General features: G+C 45.0%; 1 protein-coding gene across 3 annotated transcripts in view; it reads left to right on the top strand.

Annotated features, from left to right (window-relative positions):
• Positions 1-23,274, top strand: part of ABAT (4-aminobutyrate aminotransferase) — a 585,676-nt gene that overhangs the window by 122,747 nt on the left and 439,655 nt on the right. For all 3 annotated transcript variants that reach the window (XM_073632986.1, XM_073632985.1, XM_073632987.1), the window contains exon 2: positions 9,310-9,441. In XM_073632986.1, the coding sequence (XP_073489087.1) occupies positions 9,372-9,441 (70 nt within the window). In that variant the 5' untranslated portion in view covers positions 9,310-9,371. The remainder of the gene's footprint in view (positions 1-9,309; positions 9,442-23,274) is intronic.

The raw sequence follows: 23,274 nt of genomic DNA, 5'->3' as shown, positions 1-23,274 counted from the left end.
ATAATGAAGTCTGCTTCAACTGCAGAGGAGTTGGACATTATCGACAAGTATGCCCAAGCCCAGTGAAGCCTGAAGCACAACATCAAAAGCTGGCGGGAAACTCCATAGGGCCTCGGTGAAGGAGTGAACCGGGTGCCCATCTACATTAGCTCCAGAAAAAAACGACGATGCAAAGAGACCGCAGTGGAAGTCCAAACCCTTGCAGAGGGCTCCCGTTGTTGCCTCCGAGCGACCAAGTGTCCCACTCCCTTTTGACCCATGCTACCTGGCGTCGGAGAGTCAATGCACACCTTCCGGAGCTCAACAGAGACTCAAGCCAGATCAGAACTTCTGCAAGAAAGGGGTGTGGATACAAGCCACCAAACTGGCCAAGCCTGCCACTCCCCACAAATTCCTTGCCAACCTAGTGGGACCTTCTCTGGTTGTCTCCATCCAAGTGGAGGGAATCTACACCAAGTTCCTCCTGGATACTGGAGCTCAAGTGACCCTCCCTCCTCTGCAGAGACTTCTATGACAGGCGCCTCAAACCCTGCCATCACAGAAGTTAGAAGAGCTAGAGATATGGGGCATTGGGACTCAGAACTTTCCTTATGATGGCTATCTACCAGTCAAGCTGACCTTCGATCCCTCCTTAGCTGGGAAAGCTGAGGTCTTTGACACTTTGGCAGTGGTCTGCCCTCACCCACCAGGGGCTAGTAAAAGTTCTCTCATCATTGGGACTAATACTGATCTTGTTGGAAGACTGTTGACACCTCTTGTCCAAGAGCAGGACACTTCGACTACAAGTGTGCACCCCATGTTGAGACAAACCTATCAGCGCCTGGTGCAAGAACAGAAGGCCCCAGCTGAAGGAGTGGGAAAGGTTTGGCATTTGGACCGGAGTGAGAAGGAATTACAGCCTGGTGAAGTGACCTGTTTACGGGCATCTGTCAAACTAAATTGGAAACGGCCATGCCCTTTCATCATCCTTGAAGCGGACAGACAGAAAGAAGACATGGGAGTGGAGATGATTCCGGAAATGATTTCAACCAAAGCATTGCAAAGAAGCCACGGGAGGATCTCAGTCAGTGTCCGCAACATAACGGCCTCGTCAGTGAAGATGCCGGCTCGGATGTTGCTGTGACAAGTGAACCCGACTACCCCAGTCTCTGATTTGTTGGGGGGAGAACAGGATGGGATCCCTGTCAAGGAGTTCTATCTGAAAAACACTCCTCTCTCACCTGAATGGAAAGAAAGAGCCAAGACTCAACTCCTGAGGTGGCAGGCTGCATTCTCGAAGAGTGAATCAGATGTGGGGTGTGCAAGGAACGCCCAACACCGCATTCATCTAAAAGAAGACAAGCCGCTCAGAGAGAGTACGATGGATTGCTTTAGGGGACTTGGAAGACCTGCGTGAACAATTGGCAGATTGAAGAGCAGGTATCATCCGAGAGTCCCGAAGTCCATACGCTTCTCCGATAGTGGTGGTACGGAAGAAGAATGGGTCACTGAGGCTTTGTATCGACTACAGAACGCTGAACAGAAGGACCGTTCCCGACCAGTACAGCACCCCACAGATAAGACGCCTTGCAGAGCCTGTCAGGGGCCAAGTGGTTCAGCATGCTGGACCTGAATAGCGGGTACTATCAAATCCCCATGCATCCTGAGGATAGGGAGAAGACCGCCTTTATTACCTTGGTGGGGTTCTTTGAATTCGACTGCATGCCTCATGGCTTGCCCCGTGCCCCAGCCACTTTCCATAGGCTCATGGAGAAGACCGTGGGTGACATGAACCTGATAGGTGTCGGTGTATTTAGACGACCTCATCCTCCTTCGGGAAGACCTTGGAAGAGCACGAAGAGCGTTTGGAGAAAGTTCTGAAAAGACTTTATGATGAGAGGTTGAAGCAGTCTCTGGAGAAGTGCCAGTTTTATCAACCCTCGGTCAACTACCTTGGTCACATCGTGTCTGCCGACAGAGTGGCCACTGACCCTCAGAAGCTGGAAGCCGTCCCCTCCTGGCTGAAGCCCGCTGTGACTGAACTCAGGTCGTTTCTGGGATTCTGTTCCTATTACAGGAGATTAGTCGAGGGATTCGCTAAAATAGCCCGCCCACTTAATGAGCTACTAAAAAGTGGAGAGGAAGGCGATGATCCGACAGCCCAGCTGGAGGGCCCAGAAAACCCACAGAGTCCACTCAGGAACCGTGGACTGCCCAATGTAAAGAGGCCTTTAGGCAGCTGAAATAGAGCCTAACAAACTTCTCCAGTCCTGACGTTGACTCCAGTCGAGATGGGTTGGGCGGGGTGCTGTATCAAGAACACGATGACCACCTACAGCCCGTTGCCTATGTGGGTCGGAGCTTGGCACCCGCCGAGACGAACTACCCCACACACAAACTCGAGTTTCTGGCCTTGAAGTGGGCAGTAGTGGATAAACTGAGGGATTATCAACTATATGGAGCAGAGTTCGTGATTAAGACCAACAATAATCCTCTCACCTACATCCTCACCACTGCCAAGTTGGATGCCACAGGTCAGATGGTTGCTTCCCTATCGGGGTTTACTTTCGGCCTGAAGTATCGACCGGGGTCGGGAACAAAGACGCAGATGCTCTGTCAAGAAGGCTCCAGTGACCCTCCAGAAGGATGGGCCCAGGCTTACACTTGAAGGGGTACGAGCCTTGTGTCAAGCAGCAGAACACCAAGCTGGAGGAGGATCCAGGGCTGTAGGCATTGGAGTTTCAACTGCTGGTGTCCCCAAATGTTGTTGCAATGTCACCCAAGTCGGGGATGAAGGTCTGCCAAAGCTTTTCTAATAAGGACTTGCGAAGGGACCAGTTGGGAGATCCTCTCTGTAACTTGGCATTGAAGGCCTTGTAGAGCCAATGCCCTGACATGCTCCTCATTGACTGACTCCCCGAAGGAGGCCCCTCTACTGCACCGAGAGTGGGATCGTTTGCAGCTGCATCAAGGGGTGGTCTACCGAAGGGGCCCCTCTGATGATCTTGAAGAAAAACTGTAGTTATTTCTACCGGAAAATCATAGGGAGACTATTAATTTCCCTTCACGACAACCATGGCCACTTAGGGCCCGAGAGAACTTTCTACCTGGTGAGAGACCAATTCTACTGGCCCTGCATGCGGGTATCCAAAGACAAACTTTTCCTCACTGAGCTGCCCCAATGGGCCATCTTCAGAGTGAGGGACCCATGGAGCTGGTGTGCATTGACTTTCTGTGCTTGGAGCCTGATCTGAGTGGACAGGGAAATATCCTGGTAGTGACTTACCACTTCACTCGGTATGCCCAGGCATTTCCCACAAAGGATTAACAGGCATCCACGGTGGCCAAGATCTTAGTGGAGAAGTTCATTGTACACTATGGCCTGCCCCAATGTATCCACTCTGATCAAAGGAGGGGTTTTGAAAACAGCCTCATCAAGAGACTTTTAGACTTGTTAGGCATTAAGAAGTCCAGAACCACCCCATACCATCCTCAAGGGGATCCTCAGCCAGAGGTTCAACTGAACCCTCCTGGATATGCTTGGGATTTTGAGTTCAGAACAAAAGCAGCACTGGAGCAAGCATATAGCCACTATCGTGCATGCTTATAACAGCACTGCAAACTATGCCACAGGATACTCCCCCTATCGTCTGATGTTTGGACGGGAGGCCTGGCTGCCAGTAGACTTGGCCTTTGGCACTTCCTTAGACCATACATTAACAACCTCCCACAGAGGGTATATAGACCGCCTGCGGAAAAGTCTGAAGACTGCCTATGACAAGGCCCAAGCTACCTCAGAAACTTTGACCTCAGGGTACGAGTGCAGGACTTGCAACCAGGTGACAGGGTGCTGCTGAGAAATCTGGGTGTCCGTGGAAAGCACAAGTTGGCTGACCGCTGGAAGTCGCAGCCCTATGTGATTTGCAAGCAGCTGCCAGGACTCCCAGTGTATCAAATCCGAATAGAGGGGAGCACAGGCACGCTAAAGACTTGGAACCGCAACCATCTATTGCCTCTGTCAGAAGCAGTTCGTTTGCCACCACAGCCAGATTCACAGTCCCCACCCACGTCCTCTCAGATTGAAGAGTTGGGGATAGACTGGTTGTGGCCATCTCAAATGCCAGGGCCTGCCAACGCCCCTTCGTCTCCTCCCAAGGTGACAAACATTGGGATTCTCAGACCAGAGGCTCCTGAGTTTGTGCCTCAAAGTCCACCTTCTGAACAGATGAAAAACCCTCAATCTTCCTTGCTGACAGCAGACCCTGAAGTTTTCCAATCCTTCATTTTAGAGGGAGCTGAGGCTGATATGCAAGAAAAAAAAAAAACTCTGGATGAAGCAAAGGCCAGTGTGCCTGTAACGCCAGAGCCTAAAGAACAGAGAGAGAGAGAAGAGCTATTCACCCACCTAAGAGACTGACTTATGATGAGTGGAAGCTGTTTTCACTTCCAAAAGGACTCTCTGGTTCTTCCACCACACATTTAGTGGCGGACAATCCCAACTCACCACCTGGCACATCTAGCTGGGCCATTCAAATTCAGGTGACCTGTAGGCAGGACAATGTCCCCTCCTATGCTAATTGGTGGGAGGTTCCTCTGCCAGGTTTTATACTTTCTCTGCTTGTATATAAAAAGCATGTAACAGGTCACAGACTTTTTACTCCCTTTGGTGGGGGGAGTGTGTAGCAGGTACCTCTCCAGCCTGATTGACTCCACAAGGGGGAGAGAGCTGCCTGCTAGCAGCTGTGTGGGCTTTTCACCCCCCTTCCTCTCCTCTCTCACATACAATCATCAGGGAACAGCAGCAAAGAACTGTGGGATATGAAGTCCCAGCACAAGGCAGACTGACTGTGTGCGGGGACAGGACTGCAAATCCCAGGCTGCACTGCAGAGAGTCAAGAGGATTGTGGGAGAGACTATAAAAGTACAGGGTGGACCAGGCTAAGCAGGCCTTGTTTCCTGGATCCCATCGGGAGAGCAACCCTCTGTTGCTGTGTGAGGGGATTGCGGCCTACCAAGGGGCACACAGCCTGCAGCTCCAGCCCAGAGGGACAGAATCCTGCATGCTTCCAGAAGGATGCTCTGCAGCAGCACAGAAGATCACAGAATCAGCTGATTCACCGGGTCAGCAGACTGAAAGCTATCGTGACACATCTGCAGCCAGGAGAATCGTTTGATTGCTCTTTAGAGGACCGCTAAATGCGTACAGGATTGGTGAGGGGGCATTGCCCAGGGATCTTATTGCCTTCCATAAAACACCACACTTGAACACTGTACACAGACACCTGTTATCCGGAACACAGAGGAGTGCTGTAGCACAGCACCAGCTATTTTACATTGCTCCCCATCACTGTTACATTGAGGGACCCTTGTCCACAGAGCTCCAACATGCCAGTGAAGAGAACAAACGCAAGGCCTTGCTCTTAGAACATTATTGTTGCTCTTAAAGGGGACACGTCACTGGTGTTTATATTACTTCATTGTGTGTTAGTATTGAAGGTACTATAGGCCTGCCTGGGGTTCCCCTTTAGCCATAGTATTCTACATCAATTAATAGCTTGTTTGGGGAGTCCATTTAATCTGTGTACGTTATTATTATTTTATTGTTGCAGAGTGTTATTGACTGTTTTGAGAACTGTTTCAACCAAGTCCTTGCTACAGGACTTGGCTGACTAATATTACTTTAAACCTTTCTCTGGTCCAAGTAAACCTAAGAGAGCAGAACTGTGTAGGGCTGCAACTAACGATCATTTTCATAATCGATTAGTTGGCTGATTATTGTTTCGATTAATCGGTTAATAATCTTAAAAAAAGTGTGGTGTATAATTTAGTTAATATGTAGTTTAAAAAAAGGCAATTTATTCCTAAATATCTTTATACTCAGGGGTAAATATAAATGACCAACTATATGGTTAGGGAGTAAAATCTTTAATCCTCTCTGAGAATAACAGACAGAAGAGATATACTCTATATACTATTAGAGGTTGAATCTGGACTCAGATCAATTTTTTTTATTTAAAGAAAAATACATTCGAGACTGTTTTGCAGATTTTCAAACAGAACTGTAATATTACATGCTTTTCTGCAGCTTCTCCATTGAAGTAAATTGAACCAAAAAAGCACCGCTTTGCAATGAAAAAGGTCCTTGACCCTTTCCAAATACACAACAGCTGAAAAAAGCATAAATGTGAACGTTAAATGAAAAGCACCAAAAAACACATGGGTGGGAACCAGGCCTAAGACATTTAGTAACATAATGGAGTTTAAAAAATAACTAAAAAATTAGTTTTTTTACTGTGCAACAGTGAAAGTAATATTTACAGTAGAGATTATTTGCTCTTTTTGTACTATATAGGGCTAATTTTAGCTTTTTTAACCCCATTATGTTACTGGCTGATTAATCGATTATGAAAATGGTAATCGATTAATTTCATAATCGATTAGTTGTCAATTAATCGATTAGTTGTTTCAACCCTAGAACTGTGTCTGTGTGTTATTACTGTGTTATTCCGTTAACTACATTGCTAGGTGTGGCAGAGGGTCTGGGACAGTTCTTTGGGGTGGAGAGGCAGAGAAATGGACTGATCAAACAAAAGCAGCTCCTTCGGGAGTATCGCGAGATGTGGGGGGGGGGGCTCGTCCGGGATTTTCAATTCCTCTGCAATCAACTCCCCTACAAGCACCAGGATGGACCTTGCCGCTGCTATCCAGTGGAGTGAGGAAGAAGGCGCCTGCTCAGAGTTGAGCGTGGTGATCGAACTCCCTGGGGGAGGCCTGGGCTGAGGAACAAATCGGCCAAGCAGTGAAGACGCTGTCCCCTAGACAGGAAGATGAGGGTGATTGCTGTCAAAACAGACCGTGGGACCTCCCGCACCTATGCACTGTTAGAGTGGAGACAAGGCGTCCCTGAAAGCTTCAAAGGTGCAATTGGCCAACAAGACGGAGCTTTGTATAATCCATCTGAAGGAGGGACTGAATAAACAAAAGCAGCTCATTCGGGGTCATCGCGACGTCTATTATGTAGTTATTCCAGAAAAACTGATACTTGGTTCTGACTTAATGGACCCCACTAGACTGAGAATTGCAGGGCTAACCTGTGATGTGAACTTCGGCCACTGGGCTGTGCTTGTGGTGCTCCCCAGACACCTGGTGTACTGTGGCTTGTTGGCCGCATAGCTCTTTACAGATCCAGCTGACCCTCTCAAAAGGATAAACACCTTAAAGGGGTTGTAAAGGTAAAAATTTTTTCACCTTAATGCATTCTATGCATTAAGGTGAAAAAACTTTTGACAATACCGCCGCCCCCAGCCCCCCCGTTTTACTTACCTGACGCCTCGAATCTTCGCTCCTCGTCCTCGTCAGCTTCATTGCAGCTCAGCCTGGTCGCTGATTGGCTGCAGTGGATGGATTGAAAGCAGCGCAGCCATTGGCTCGCGCTGCTGTCAATCACATCCGATGACGCGGCGCGCCGGGGGGCGGGGCCGATTGATACAGCGAGCGGCTATAGCCGGCTGTATCACGGGAGCGCGCCCGCAAGCACTCACCACCGTGCGAGGGAGCTCGCATGAAGGTGGTAAATGCTTGCGGGGAGGAGCTGAAACAGCCCCCGAGGGACCCTAGAAGACCAGGTTCGGGGCCACTCTGTGCAGAACGAGCTGCACAGTGAAGGTAAGTATAACATGTTTGTTATTTAAAAAAAAAAAAAAAAACAACTTTACAACCCCTTTAATTACTGTGTTACACAAGTCTTTACTAGAGGTTTAGATGCTTCATTAGGTGACATCATGAAAGTGGAACTTTGAAAGCTGAAGGCCCCATGCACACAGGGTGTTTGTGCTGGTGCATGAGGCTCCGGTATATAGCTGTGGGCAGAGAGCACAGGTGTCCCATCCAGCCCTCTGACAGCTGGAAGTCTGAGAGATGCTGGGGCTGGATGGTGCACTTTGTTTCTTTTTAGTTCTGAGCATTTGTTTCTAGCCACATAATGCCATAAATGTGCATACAGGTGCACCATCCAGCCGCAGCAGTTGTTAGATCCTCATAGAATTTGAAGGGCTGCCAGCAGCAGGGCTGGACTGGACACCTGTGCCCTCTGTCTGCATCTAAATGCCGGAGCCTTGTGCAGTGGGACTAAACACTCAGTGTGCATGGGACTTTGTGCTGTGAGTGCTTACATTGAATTTCTATTGGTTTAGCAGTCCAGTTCTCGGTCTTGTATAAATATATAGATAGATTCAAGTTGTAAGTCCAATGCACAATGGGCATTTGTCGTGTAGTATGTTCGAATAGTTTTCCTCTTCACTCCCACTTGCTTATATACTCTTACCAAACATTATGGGTTTGATTTACTAAAACTGGAGTGCAAAATCTGGTGCAGCTTTGCATAAAAACCAATCGGCTTGCAGATTTTTTTTTTTGTCAAAGCTTAAACTGAAGTTAGAAGCTGATTGTAATACACTATGGAATACTTTGGATTATAAACCTTGCGAGAATTGACGTGTGTGTGTGTGTGTGTGTGTGTGTGTGTGTGTGTGTGTGTGTGTGTGTGTGTGTGTGTGTGTATGTGTGAGAGAGAATGACTTCTAATGAACAGAGGAGGACTGAAATTGAATGATATGATTTGAGGACACTTTATGCTTGGTAAAAGTATATAGGCAAGTGGGAGTGAAGAGGAAAAGTGCACTGGGTGTTGCATTATATATATATATATATATATATATATATATATATATATATATATATATATATATATTGTGTATGTGAGCATAATCATTGATTTTTTTTTTTTTTTTTTTATTATTATGTGGATTTGAACATACAACACTATATTGTGTTCTTATTTTTGCCTTTTGGGTTTTACACTCTGGAGAGGATATTGAATAAAGAGAAGACACAATAGTGGCTTTGTCGAGCTTTATTTGCCCACATTCACTAGGGTCCTATAATCTGGTCAGAGTTAAACATATTAAATATAGGAAGACAAGTTTACAAAGATTTGAAAATATTTTCATTTAAGGACCTTTCAAGGGTGGATTGGTTTTATATATTGCCTCGGTCGGTACAGTTTTTTTCTTTTTACTGTGTGAGGGTTTTTTTTTTTTTTTCCTTATCTACCTGCAGTTCAGCCTATATTCTAGTCACTATGGGTACATTTGCTGCCTTATTAAATTAGTATGTTATGAGGAAGGCCCCAGATGTTTCATGTTACATTACTTATGAGTACTTCATGGTTTCATTTAACTACCATAGTTATAATTTTTGTGCCTTGCAATGTTTTTAAATATGTTCTGATGTGTGTGTGCCTGTAACTCAGATTTTTTTTGTCTTTTTTAGTAAAGGAAGCATAAGGCACTTGTCTACAATTTACAAGCCATCTGTGAATCAAGTCTAGAAAAATGGCGTCAATGTTGCTTACTAGACATATGACACAGACCCTGCAGCAAAACTCCAGATTACTTGTGCCATGTAAGTAAAACTTAATATCCATTTACAGTGAGAAGTGTAATGCAAATGTTTAAATATCGGTATAAACGCACACATGCGTGTATAAACTGGTACATAATCTTAGAAATTATGTACACAGATTGAAAGGGTTCAAAAATAAACGTGGAAGCCTCCCTTATTCAAATGGTGTCCAAATAACAACTGTATTCAATTAATATATGTAAATACAATAAGGAAATGACAAGTTGAAATGTCCTAGATTGTAAGCTCTAACGAACAGGGCCCTCTGATTCATCCTGTATTAAATTTTATTGTAACTGTACTGTCTGCCCTCATGTTGTAAAGTGCTTGGCACTTCTGTATAATAATGACATTTTGGTCCCTGTGGCCAGTGATTTTTTTTTTTGTACAATGCATACCATCTGGTTAGTGACCAGAGATGCTGTATAGGCAGTTGGAGTTATATGTCTTGATGTCTTATCCAACAGTACACTGGAATTGATTCATAGACTGTAGTTAATAAACCCAGGTGATTGGATACTGGCAAAATCTTAGCTGGGATAGTCCCCTGTATACCCATATTAGCCTACCTACTCTGTGAGGCTCCAGTTTTTCGCTAGTACCCTTACACTACCAACTAACAGCGTTAATTCTGCTGCAGGCCCTGAGGAAACTCTACGTTCCTCGCAGGATGATAGTGGCTGCCTTGTGCCAGAGCAAGGTCTTAGACTGAGACCAATTCATCCCCCTGATTTGGGTTCCTCACAGGTGCCCAACATGTGGCCTGTCTGAATAAAGCAGAATTTTGCCACAGTTTGATCTACTTCAGAGGGTATCATCACTTCTGGAAACAGGTGCCAACAGCTGTAAACGAGCTTCCAACCCCTGGCTATATTCATGGGTTATAACCCATACTAGTATTGGTCTCTGGTTAGACACATCTAGCTCTGCACAGCCTCCCCATACTCCAACAAGCACGAAAAAGAAGAGAGCCTTATTCTCGATCAGACCAACCTGAAGAAATGTTATTTTATTGGATATGTTTTATAACAAAGTAGAAAATTATTTTTCTTTATTTCTCAAAAATGTTTTTTTTTTTTTTTTTTGTTTAGTAAAAAACCCTGTAATGATCATATACCACCAAAAGAAAGCTCTATTTGTGTGAAAAAAAAAAAATATATTTAATTTGTGTACAGGGTTGCATAACTGTGCAATTGCCAGTTAAACTAGCACAGTGCTTGGTAGCAAAAAATGCCCTGGTCATGAAGGGGGTTAAAACCTTTCAGGGACAAGAAGTTAAAGCGATGTTAAACCCAAAACCAGAAATGTTAATATATTGCAGCTTACCAATCCTTAGGTGTGGTAGCTACATTTGTTTTCTTTTTTAGCCTTTTTCCCCTCTGTTTTTACATGGCAATCTGGTCAGTAACACCTCTCCTGTGTTGGTGCTCCTACGCTGGATGAAGGAGCCACAGGGGGCACCTTTTGGACAGCAACATCCTGGGTGGAGGAGCGTGTTACATGTACTAGCAGTTTTAAATATTGAAGTCAAACTCACACTGAACTCGCCCAAGCATTTACAGCAAAGATTATATTTATTTTGGGATAAAGGGTTTACATAAATTTAAATAAATAAAATCTGACCATTGCAAGCACCCCTGCCAGTGGTAAATGTTTTGTCTCTCAACACTCTGATACATTTGGAGGAGAGCTTGTTCTGTTGAAAAATAGGCTTACTGGCTTGATCACCAGATGAAAATAAGAGAGAGCCTAAAAAGAAAATTAGCACAGCCACCACATCTAACAAATTGTAAGCTGCAATACAATCAAATAAAACAACAAATGGCATGAGCAGATACTTGAGAATACAGTAAAACCTTGGTTTGAGAGCATTTTGCAAGACAAGCAAAATTTTTTAATTTTTACTTGATATACATGCGATGACTTGATATACAAGTAGCATCAGGTGTAGCAATATGGTTACATTTAATGAAGGTACAACATTTAGCAACTCGCATGGTTGATGATTAAAACAGGCACATCTAAGTATGCAGGCGTCTGGGCTAAAGCTATTCACATAGACCATCCTCGTCACCGCCATCGAAGTCATCCCCTCCAAGCTGTGATCCATGAGTGCTTCAAGCCTCGCTTTCAGATTGCTCTACTGCAGGGTAGTCTTCCGGATCACGATTGCAGACTGACATTGGTGATAGCCGGCGGTGAGGAGGATGGTCTATGTGGACAGCTTTACCCCAGATGCCTGCATAATTAGATGTGTCACTTTTAAAAATCAACCCATGTGAGTTGCTAAATGTTGTACCTTCAATAAATGTAACCATGTTGCTACACATAGAGGCGCCTCTCTTCTTTTTTTTATACTCTGTAGCTCCTGATGGATTTTGCTTCTAATCCCCTTGTGGAGGCTGCGATTTGTGGATGGACATTTTATGGTTACACAACCTATCGTATTGCTATAATCATTTTATATGGACTATAAACTGAAGCACTTATGAATAAATAGTTGTGGAACGAATCTGAGTTTCCATTATTTCTTATGAGGAAATTCGCTTTGATAGTCCTTTGGATTTCAAGCATGTTTCTGGAACGAATTATGCTCGCAATCCAAGGTTTTACTGTATTTGCGCACTTGTGAAAGGGCACAATGATGTTCATTCTAGCCCATAAAATATCTTTACTTCAGAAAATACACTCACTGACCACTTTTATTGAGTACACCTTGTTAGTACCGGGTTGGACCTCCTTTTGCTTTCAGTACTGCCTTAATGCTTTGTGGCATAGATTCAACAAGGTGTTGACTGCACACCCATGATGCGAATCACCCGTTCCACCACATCCCAAAGGTTCTCTATTGGATTTCAGAAAGGAGGGGGAGATGAGGGCTCTCTGGTGAGAGGCACCTTTCTCTTTCCTTTATGCTCTATTGGATTGGGATCTGGTGACTATTGAGGCCATTGAAGTACGGTGAACTCATTGTCATGTTCAAGAAACCAGTGATGAGATGATTTGAGCTTTGTGACATGGTGCATTATTCTTCTGGAAGTAGCCATCAGAAGATTGGTACACTGTAGTCATAAAGGGATGGACATGGTCCGCAACAATATTGAAAATAAATAGACTCTCAGAAGTTGGTGTGAAGAATTGCCACCAACCCTAAATAGTACAAAATGAACCTCGTATAGATGGGATTTTAAGGGCAAAATCACTTAAAGAAAATTATGCTAAAAAAATATAAATTTTATTTTACAAAAGGGTTAAAAACTATTTATATAGGAAGCATGTATATAGACAACACAATTGTAGTGTATTACAGTAATGACAAAATATCAAATCCAACGCTTTTCGAAATAGTTAATGCAATCTTCCTCAGGGATAATTTTTGCCATTTCTGAAAGGTACAAAATATGATGTAAGTATACATATATCTCATAACATGCATATGAAGCCTGTGCTGAAATACATAAAAAACTTACAAAGATAATAGTTGACATGAAAGTTTCCAATAGTTCATTGGACATCCACCCAATCTGTGAGGGCCTTTAATCATGCAAAAGAACCCCCGGATATTGAAATCCAAAAGAGGCGCCAAATTGGACAGGTGGAGACCCGCTTTAACAAAAGTTGCAAATGGCAGTCATGTGGAAATCTAGGAGAGGAGCACACAGCACATGGTAAAGCATGGAAAAACAAAAACAAAAAAAAAACCTTACATGGGATTTTGCAAGTTGCAACGTCCCAACCAGGAAATATATGATGGAAATTGCTTCAAAGAAAGGGCAAAATTCAAGCCACCCAAAATATGGCAAGGAGTCCCAACCCTGGAAGATAATGCAAAAAGAAAAAAAAAGAAAATATAAGGGGTGTTTGAAAAATAAATAATATATAAAGATAATCAGAGGGGGGATTCCCCCAGCTGTAAAAGCCATATTTACAAATTGGAAAACAGAGGGATCCAAATTCATAAGGTTCAATAGATAAGATAATGGCTAAAATATCACTCGAACAGGGAAATCCCCCAGAGACAGAGGGGGCACCCTCCATAGGTGAAAGCCAGAATGTCCAATAATCAAAAAGACAAGTAAAGTCAAAATATTCATAAAAGTATAAAAGGTGGTCCAGCTTACCAAAATATGCTGTGTGTCTCCCCCACACCTGAACCTAAAAACAGCCCAGGATCCACAGAAGCAGCCAAAAGAAGAGGGGGTTAGCCCTCTGGTATTAGAGATGAGAGCAAGATGGTGTATTGCTCCTCGGACAAGGTGTCGTCGGATGAGGATGGCGGCTCTGGGGTTCCCGGCATTCTCCTTTTATGGCCCATGCTTGTTCGCCGCCGGAACCTCACAGAGTGTCGAGAGACGCCGCCGCATCAGATGACAGCGGTGACGTCATTCTCTAAGTGCCGCTCATACGGAGGCGGCGTGTATCAGAGGCAGGACGCAGGGTGAGCGGGGCTGGCAAACGTCTGGTCACGCCGACCCCCTTGCAATCCATAACCTGACAGCACCACAAAAGGTCGTCCCATACTGAGTCAGGGGGGAGCGATCAACACCGGCCCCATCTCCTACAGCATAAGACACACCAAGAGGGGCAACAACCGCTGACAATGTGATTCCTAAGAAAATACAGAGCAGAAATTCAAGGATTTTATATGGAAAAATGTGTCTTCTGGTCTCATCCACTCCTCTCTACAGCCATCATCATGCATCCGGCACAGGTAGGCCCCCTCAAATTTGTTGGGGGCCTTCTCTCCTCCCATGCTGTTGTTTCGGGTGCCTATGGCTCCGCTCAACAGCCATGTGAGGATATTCCATGTGTCGGGGGTTGTTAGTTTCTCCTTTTGGAAGACTATACCCTTGTGGGTTTCTCTTCCGATGCCCCTGCTTTGGACTGGGGTGTAGGTTTTTTCCATCTTATCCACCCAGCCCAATAAATATTACTCCATTTTTTATATATCATTATCCTTTTTTTATTTTTGTATTTTTCCATATACAATGCTTGAATTTCTGCTCTGTATTTTGGTAGCAATCACAATGTCAGCAGTTGTTGCCCCTCTTGGTGTGTCTTATACTGTAGGGAGATGGAGCCGGTGTTGATCGCTCCCTCCTGACTCAGTATGGGACGACCTTTTGTGGTGCTGTCAGCAATGATGTCTTTTTTTAGGTTATGGATTGCAAGGGGGTTGGAGCGACCGTACGTTTGCCGGCCCCGCTCCCCACTCCCCACTTAGAGAATAACGTCACCGCTGTCATCTGATGCGGCGTCGTCTCTCAACGCTCTGTGAGGTTCCGGCGGGGAACAAGCACAGGCCATAAAACTAGAACGCCGGGAACCCCAGAGCCACCATCCACATCCGACGACACCTTGTCCGAGGAGCAATACACCATCTCGCTCTCATCTCTAATACCAGAGGGCTAACCCCCTCTTTGGCTGCTTCTGTGGATCCTGGGCTGTTTTTAGGTTCAGGTGTGGGGGAGACACACAGCATATTTTGGTAAGCTGGATCACCTTTTATACTTTTATGAATATTTTGACTTTACTTGTCTTTTTGATTATTGGAGATTCTGGCTTTCACCTTTGGAGGGGTGCCCTCCAAAGCAATTTCCATCATATATTTCCTGGTTGGGACGTTGCAACTTGCAAAATCCCATATAAGGTTTTTTTTTTTCCATGCTTTACCATGTGCTGTGTGCTCCTCTCCTAGATTTCCACATGACTGCCATTTGCAACTTTTGTTAAAGCGGGTCTCCACCTGTCCAATTTGGCGCCTCTTTTGGATTTCAATATCCGGGGGTTCTTTTGCATGATTAAAGGCCTTCACAGATTGGGTGGATGTCCGATGAACTATTGGAAACTTTCATGTCAACTATTATCTTTGTAAGTTTTTTTTATGTATTTCAGCACAGGCTTCATATGCATGTTATGAGATATATGCATACTTATATCATATTTTGTACCTTTCAGAAATGGCAAAAGTTATCCCTGAGGAAGATTGCATTAACTAACTATTTCGAAACGCGTTGGAATTGATATTTTGTCATTACTGTAATACACTACAATTGTGTTTGTCTATATACATGCTTCCTATATAAATTGTTTTTAACCCTTTTGTAAAATAAAATGTATATATTTTTTTAGCATAATTTTCTTTAAGTGATTTTGCCCTTAAAATCCCATCTATATGAGGTTCATTTTGGTCTGCAACAATATTTAGCTAGGCCGTGGCATTTAAACGATGCTCAATTGGTACTAAGGGGCCCAAAGTGTGACAAGAAAATATCCCCCACACCATTACACCACCACCAGCCTTAACCGTTGATACAAGGCAGGATGGATCCATGCTTTCATGTTGTTTATGGCAAATTCTGACCCTACCATTTGAATGTTGCAGCTGAAATCAAGACTCGTCAGACCAGGCAACATTTTTCCAATCTTCTATTGTCCCATTTTGGTCAGCCTGTGCAGGTTGTAGCCTCCGTTTCCTGTTCTTAGCTGACCAGAGTGACACCCAGTGTGGTCTTCTGTTGTTGTAGCCCATCTGCTTAAAAGTTCGATGTGTTGTTTGTTCAGAAATATTATTCTGCATACCTTGGCTGTAACAAGTGTACTATTTGAGTTACTGTTGCTGCTCCCTGGACATTTTCTTTTTTGTACCATTCTCTGTAAAACCTAGAGATTGGTGTGTGTGTGTGTGTGTGTGTGTGTGTGTGTGTGTGTGTGTGTGTGTGTGTGTGTGTGTGTGTGTGTGAAAATCCCAGTAGATTAGCAGTTTTTGAAATATTCAGACCAACCTGTTTGGCACTAACAACCATGCCACGTTCGAAGTCACTTAAATCCCCTGTCTTTTCCATTCTGATGCTCGGTTTGAACTTCACCAAGTCGCCTTCATCACGTCTAGATTCCTAAATGCATTGCGTTTCTGCCATGTGATTGGCTGATTTAGCAATTTGTGTTACCAAGCAATTGAACAGGTGTAATTAATAATGTGGTGGGTGAGTATATATGGTATAATGGCAGGGACTTGCTTCAATTCCTTTGAGAGGCAAAAATCAGAAAGAGGTTTCCAAATGTCCCCATTCAGCAGCACCTAGTCTTGGCCACATTTGGAACAGAGATAGAAATATATGATGTAGAAGAAAACACAATATTACAGGAAGAGTAAACTGAAAAGGAGTGGGGAGAGGGAGGGAAAGAAGAGAAAAATAAATCTCATCCTAACACCATCATTGCCAGGTCAAAGGGGAAGCCCAGTAACAAGACCTATGTCCCTGAACTCTCGAGAGTTGCAAAACATGTATTGCTCAATCCTGTACTATTAAAGTAGTTGTAAACCCTCCACTTTCACTTTAGCTCATTGCAATCTATAGAACAGGCTGCTGATCGTTGCCTGTGAAATTTCACTTACTCTTTCTGTTTCCTCACAATCCGTCCTGTAATCTGTAGTGATGTCAGCAGCGCTTGCGCAGGCCATAGCTTCTTTAACGGCACTCTGTGTGCCGTTTCGCTATCCTCTGTATGCGGGGTTATTTACTATCATTGAGAATGGCACAGAGGAAGCCTCGGGATACTGTGCTCTCTTCCTCTACATTCTGGTTATCTCCTTGTGACTGTATAAGACATCACACAGGGGGAGTGAACCAGAGCAGCACAAAGACGTGAGAGAGGCGATCGAGATAGAGGCTTGATTTAGACAGGAAAACAAAGTAAGGGCGGAAATGACGTCCACAAAAGGTTCAGGAATCACTAGTAAAGATGGCCCGGCCAATACCTGGAAGAAATTTTACAAAGCTAAATAAGGTATTTTAAAACCTTGTTTTAGTCATCTTTAAATGTGTAAGCCTTATGCCCTGTACACACGATCGGACATTGATCGGACATTCCGACAACAAAATCCATGGATTTTTTCAGACGGATGTTGGCTCAAACTTGTTTTGCATACACACAATCGCACAAAGTTGTTGGAATTTCCGATCGCCAAGAACGCGGTGACGTACACCATGTAAGACGAGACTAGAAAAGGGCAGTTCTGAACCAAGCGTGGCACCCTTTGGGCTCCTTTTGCTAATCTCATGTTAGTAAAAGTTTGGTGAGAGACGATTCACGCTTTTTCAGACTCGTGGTTTTCAGATCGTTTTCTGCTGTTCAGTTTGTGCTTGTGGGTTTGTATCTGGTCTTCAGTGCATGCAGCGAGTACAATTGACTTGTCGTTATGTTCTTGTTCGTTCGTTACTGATTTTCAGGTCGCTCTTCACAGGCTTAGCTGTTCTTCAGTGCGTTCTGTTACTTCGTTCTGAGCAGCTGACCGTTTTCTAGCCATGTTGCGTATACGTACTCCTCGTAGAGTTCGTGCTGTGCGGGGGCTTGGTGTTGGGGTCCTTACCTTGACACAAGTCCAGTCCATGAACAGGGTGGGGAGGAGTTCATGGACCAAGAATTGGTTGCTCCAGCATGACCAGTTCTGTCATATGCCTTTGCTCTGTGAGATCCGTGAGAATAATCCTGATGATTTCAGGAACTTTCTCCGGATGACGGACCCCGTATTTCACTGTTTGTTGGCTTTGCTGACCCCCTATATCAGCAGGCAGGATACCTGCATGAGGCAAGCCATCACTCCGGAGCAGAGGCTAGTCCCACCCTGCGGTACTCGGCGACGGGGAGAAGCCTGCAGGACTTGAAGTTCTCGACAGGCATCTCCCCCCAGGCTCTGGGGATCATTATCCCAGAGACCTGTTCTGCCATCATCCAGGTCCTGCAGAAGGAGTATATTAAGGTAAGATTTATCCTTTAACATCACATTTTATTGTATTTAATGTTTGATAATATACCGTATTTATCGGCGTATAACACGCACTTTTTTCCCCTTAAAATAAGGGGAAAATCGTGGGTGCGTGTTATACGCCGATCCCCGCTATTTTGTGATCTGTCGGAGCGATCGCCGCCGACATTCACATAGCTTGTATTTTTAAACATGGCGCCGCGGAGTTCGGAGGGACTCGGGGGCGCTCGTTCAGCTGAACGAGCGCCGCCGAGGACACAGTGACTGGGCGGAGCCGAGATACACATAGCCGAGGGTTCTCGGCTTTTCTCGGCGCCGTTCACAGTCACGCCCAGTCTCGCCATTGGACCTCTGTTATGTCCATCATAGGGACTGGGCGTGACTGTGAACGGCGCCGAGAATAGCCGAGAACCCTCGGATATGTGTATCTCGGCTCCGCCCAGTCACTGTGTCCTCGGCGGCGCTCGTTCAGCTGAACGAGCGGCCCCGAGTCCCTCCGAACTCCGCGGCGCCATGTTTAAAAATACAAACTAAACGTTTGTATGTCGGCGGCGACAAGGCTGCACGGACCACTGGGGACAAGGCTGCACTGGGGCAAAGCTGCACTGGGGACAAGGCTGCACTGGGGCAAAGCTGCACTGGGGACAAGGCTGCACTGGGGACAAGGCTGCACTGGGGACAAGGCTGCACTGGGGACAAGGCTGCACTGGGGCAAAGCTGCACTGGGGACAAGGCTGCACTGGGGCAAAGCTGCACTGGGGACAAGGCTGCACTGGACACTGGGGAAAGGCTGCAGATGAACACTGATGAGGCTGCATTGATGGGCATTTAAATGTAAGTTTTTTTTCCTTAAACTTCCCTCCTAAAAGTTTTTTTCCTTAAAATTCCCTCCTAAACTTGGGGTGCGTGTTATACGCCGGCGCGTGTTATACGCCGATAAATACGGTATTTTATTTCTTTCCTCATTCCCTAATTACCATGATTGTAATATGCTGTGAATGTCCCCTTTGTCCTCATGCATGCTGTTTTTTTTTTGTTTTTTTTTTTTTATTTTTGTCCTTCATACATATTTGCTTTCACATACCTCCCCAGCATGCTCTCCTGGCCCTATATTCACCTTGTGTAGTCACTTAACAATGCATTTTGTCAGATCCATAGTAGTGCTTTATCCCAAATGCCCCCTAAAATGTGTAAAAATGTGATTTGTGCTTTAATTTCAGGCAGAGTGGCAGAGGCTTTTTTTTTTTTTGGTGTCCCAAAATCATTTGGAACCCTCCCTCCCCCCAACTGCTAACTCAGCTTATAACAATCCTCTATCTGCTGACTTTGCCAAACCCATACATACTATACCCACCTCTTTAGTGGTCAGATTTATGGATGAATTCCCCAAAGCATGTAGTGCAAGGGCCTGCCTGAATACTTTCAAATGGTAATGTTCAAAGTTTTTGTATCCTATTATTATCTTGATAGGTAATAGCAGAATGTAAAAATGTGCTAAAATGTGTACAGTGTGTATTTATCTTTGTATTATGACACTTCTTACCTGTCCAGTGGGCTGCCAATAGTGTAAAGTAAGGAGGGGCTGGCCAAAGTAATACACATTATTTAGGCATTCATCTCTCAATGAAGTGGAGATGGTTACCTGTCCAAAACATCCCCCCCCCATAAAATTTTACAAATGGCCCATGGGGGGGAGGGGGGGATCTGATATGTGGACCTTATACCTTTGTCTTTAAATACTCCCTAAAATAAATGTTATACTGATGTTGGCCAAGAATGTTTGTGTCTAATCTGCTTTCCCTGTTTATGTGCAAAATGATTAATTTATTTTTCTTGTTTGACTCCACAGTTTCCTTCCAACCCACAGGAATGGCAGACTGTGGCCTCTCACTTTGCCCAGCGGTGGGACTTTCCTAACTGCGGAGGGGTAATTGATGGGAAACACGTCCACATCGTCCCACCACCCAACTCGGGGTCATACTATTATAATTATAAGGGGTTCAATAGTATTGTGATGTTGGCAGTGGTGTCGGCTACTTATGAGTTCCTGTATGTGGACGTGGGGAAGAATGGCTGGATGTCCGATGGTGGAGTCATCGCCCAGATGGAGTTCTACAGGCATCTCCAGAATGGCAGCTCGGACTTGCCACCTCCAGAAGACAATGTGGAAGGACTCCCATTCGTCTTCGTTGCTAATGAAGCGTTTGAGCTGGGGGACCATCTTATGCGGCCATTCCCGATGAGGACCCTCACCGCGGACCAGAGGGTTTTTAATTACCGGCTGGCCAGAGCCAGAAGAGTGGTGAACACATTTGGAATCATGGCCAGCCGGTTCTGCCTATTTCTTACACCCATACACATGGCGGAGACGAACGAACAATGTGCCCATGAACGTGAAAGTTGCCATTTTTAAACTGTACAACAGTAAAGAAAAGCACATGGAGCAGCACGAACGTAATAAAATAAAGAATAGGAACACAGGACAACTACTTACTTTTTTGCAGCACTATCCTGATCCTTCTGTACTGCTCGTGCTCCCCGATTTTGAGGTCCGACCACCGCTTCCTGAGCTGATCCTTGGATCGTCGTACCCTGAAATTCTTCTGCAGACTTTTGACTACTTTTGTCATGATCTTGGCCTTTCTGACATTGGGGTTGGGGTAAGGTCCATACTTCCTGTCATAGTCGGCCCTCTTCAGGATGTCGACCATCTCCAACATCTCCCCAAAGGACATATTTGAGGCCTTAAATCGTCTCTTCCGGGATCGGGACGTTTCTGGCTCCAGGCTTTCCTTCTCCTCCTCCTCGTTGGTGTAATTATCACGCACCTGCTGTGTCTCCGCCCTGTGCTCTTCTCCCACTGCGCCGAACGAGAAGGGGTGGGGAATAGACTAGAAAGAACGTCAGGGGCGGGTGGAGTTTCACGCATGCGCAGTGTAAATAAAGCGTAACGCGCGTGCGTAGTATATACGATCTGTGAGCGGAGGAAGGAGTATCGGAGGCGCTGATCATGATAACGAAGGTAAAATCTAAACTTGGGCCTATACTGCTTCTAGATTGAGGCCTATATTGTAACAAGATTAGGAGAGTTTAGCCTGACATTAGGGTTTGTCTTGTGTTGTGTCTTGCAGATAAAATGGATGGCTTCAATGACCACAACTTCCTCCCCCTGTTCATAGACAAATACAGGGAGCTGCCCTGTCTGTCTGTGGCAGGTCAAACACCCCCAATACAACAATAAACAAGAGGCAGGCAGCGCTGGAGAAACTGCTAGAGTTGGTGAAGCCGGTGGTCCCCACAGCAACCATCTCCTATTTAAAAGCCAAAATTGGTGGCCTTGAGGAGCACTTATCTTAGGGAGCGCAAGAAGGTCCAGGATTCCCAGAGATCCGGAGCTGCAGCAGATGACATTTATGTCCCCAGGCTGTGGTACTATGAGAGGCTGCGATTTCTGTCAGACCAGACTGAAGTCAGGGAATCCCTCTCCACTGTTCCTTCCACTCTATCTTCCACCCAAGCTGAGGCTTCCGATGTCCAACCTGGGACCTCCAGCCAGGAAGAAGTGGAGGAGCCCAGCTGGAGCCAGGTATAGCATTGTTATACAGATTTCTGGTCAATCAATAAATGATGTTTACTAGATGTTATTATTGATCATCAATAGACAGTAGTGGGCAAAAATAATTGGGACAAGAATGAAAAATGCTGGGCTCAGAATGATTATCAGTTATATTTGTTAACATTCAATTTTCAACAGTCAAAACTAAAACGATTTCCCTTTTTCATACACAGGAAGACCTCAGCCAGGACGAGGAGGCTGTGGAATGTGGCACACAGGAGGAGGCTGTGGAATGTGGCAGTCAGGAGGAGGTGGGGGTTAGTGGCAGCCAGGAGAAGGCGGGGCTAAGTGGCAGCCAGGAGAAGGCCAGGCCCAGTAGGATCCTGACAAAATCGCAGGTTCCTCCCCTCCGCCTTCCAAACAAAAGACCCAGGAAGGGGAGAAACGTGCAGGATTCAGCACTCAGGCTGATTCAGGAGGCTTCTGCGTCCCTCAGAGCCACCCCCACTCCTGAAGAGGCCTTTGCTTCATGGCTGCCACAAAACTGCAGGGCATGCAGGAGGGTCAACGCCTCGTGTGTGAGGACCTTCTTTACAAAACACTAACTAAGGGGGTGAGGGGTGAAATCGCACACAAAACCCACCTGTGCGAGTTGGACCATCCTCCTCCTCCTCCTCCTACAACTCCACCACCAAAGGAAGCGTGGAAAGAAGACCAGAGAGTGATGACCTGGGTTCAGTCTGGTCTGACAAAAGATGCAGGCTCTTGTATGACCACAGTCTGGGAAAATACATGTCATCTGCTGCTGTTCAGGATCTCTTGGACTTCTGGACCAGACTGTACTCCCTTAGATATGGACTCCTCAGGCCACCAATTTTGCAGTAAAATAATTGATGTGTGCCCTGGGGGCCAAAGGCTTCACCAATTTCTGCTGTTTCTTCAGCGTTGCCTCCCTCTTTCTTTGGTTCTGATCCCTTAAAGGATTTTGTGTTTCAATTATAATTGCCTATGTATGTTTTCCTTCAAAAAGGACAGTTTGTGAGGAGGCAGGTACATTTAAAAAATAAAATGTGAAATTAACAAGAGACACCAACACCAAGCAATCTCCTTGAGATTAAATAATATAAGATAATAATTGTGTTGTGGTAACTTGTCACACAAAACACACCCAAAAATATTCAAGATGTAAAATCAAAAAATAAAAAAAATTAAAAACACGATCAGGCTTGAAAACAATACAAACCAAAAAAAAAATATATCTTTTTTGTCAGATGTGACAAATCAAAATATATTGATGAAATCACGTTAAATAATAAAGAAAGAAGTTTGTGAGAAGTGTGTGTGAATATCAGCAGCAAAACTACTTAATTCTTCTAGCATTATAAAGAAGAAGAGAGTGCGCTGTATTAAACAATTTTTAACATTGCAGCCTGACGAAAGTGCTATATCCATTCTGAACGCTAATTTTACCAGACCGAGCTGTTCCGTCTCGGAATTTCTTCTGAGC

The sequence above is a fragment of the Aquarana catesbeiana genome, linkage group LG06, assembly GCF_042186555.1.
Source record: "Aquarana catesbeiana isolate 2022-GZ linkage group LG06, ASM4218655v1, whole genome shotgun sequence".
Classification (NCBI taxonomy): domain Eukaryota; kingdom Metazoa; phylum Chordata; class Amphibia; order Anura; family Ranidae; genus Aquarana; species Aquarana catesbeiana.
This window is presented reverse-complemented; position numbering and strand designations above follow the sequence as displayed.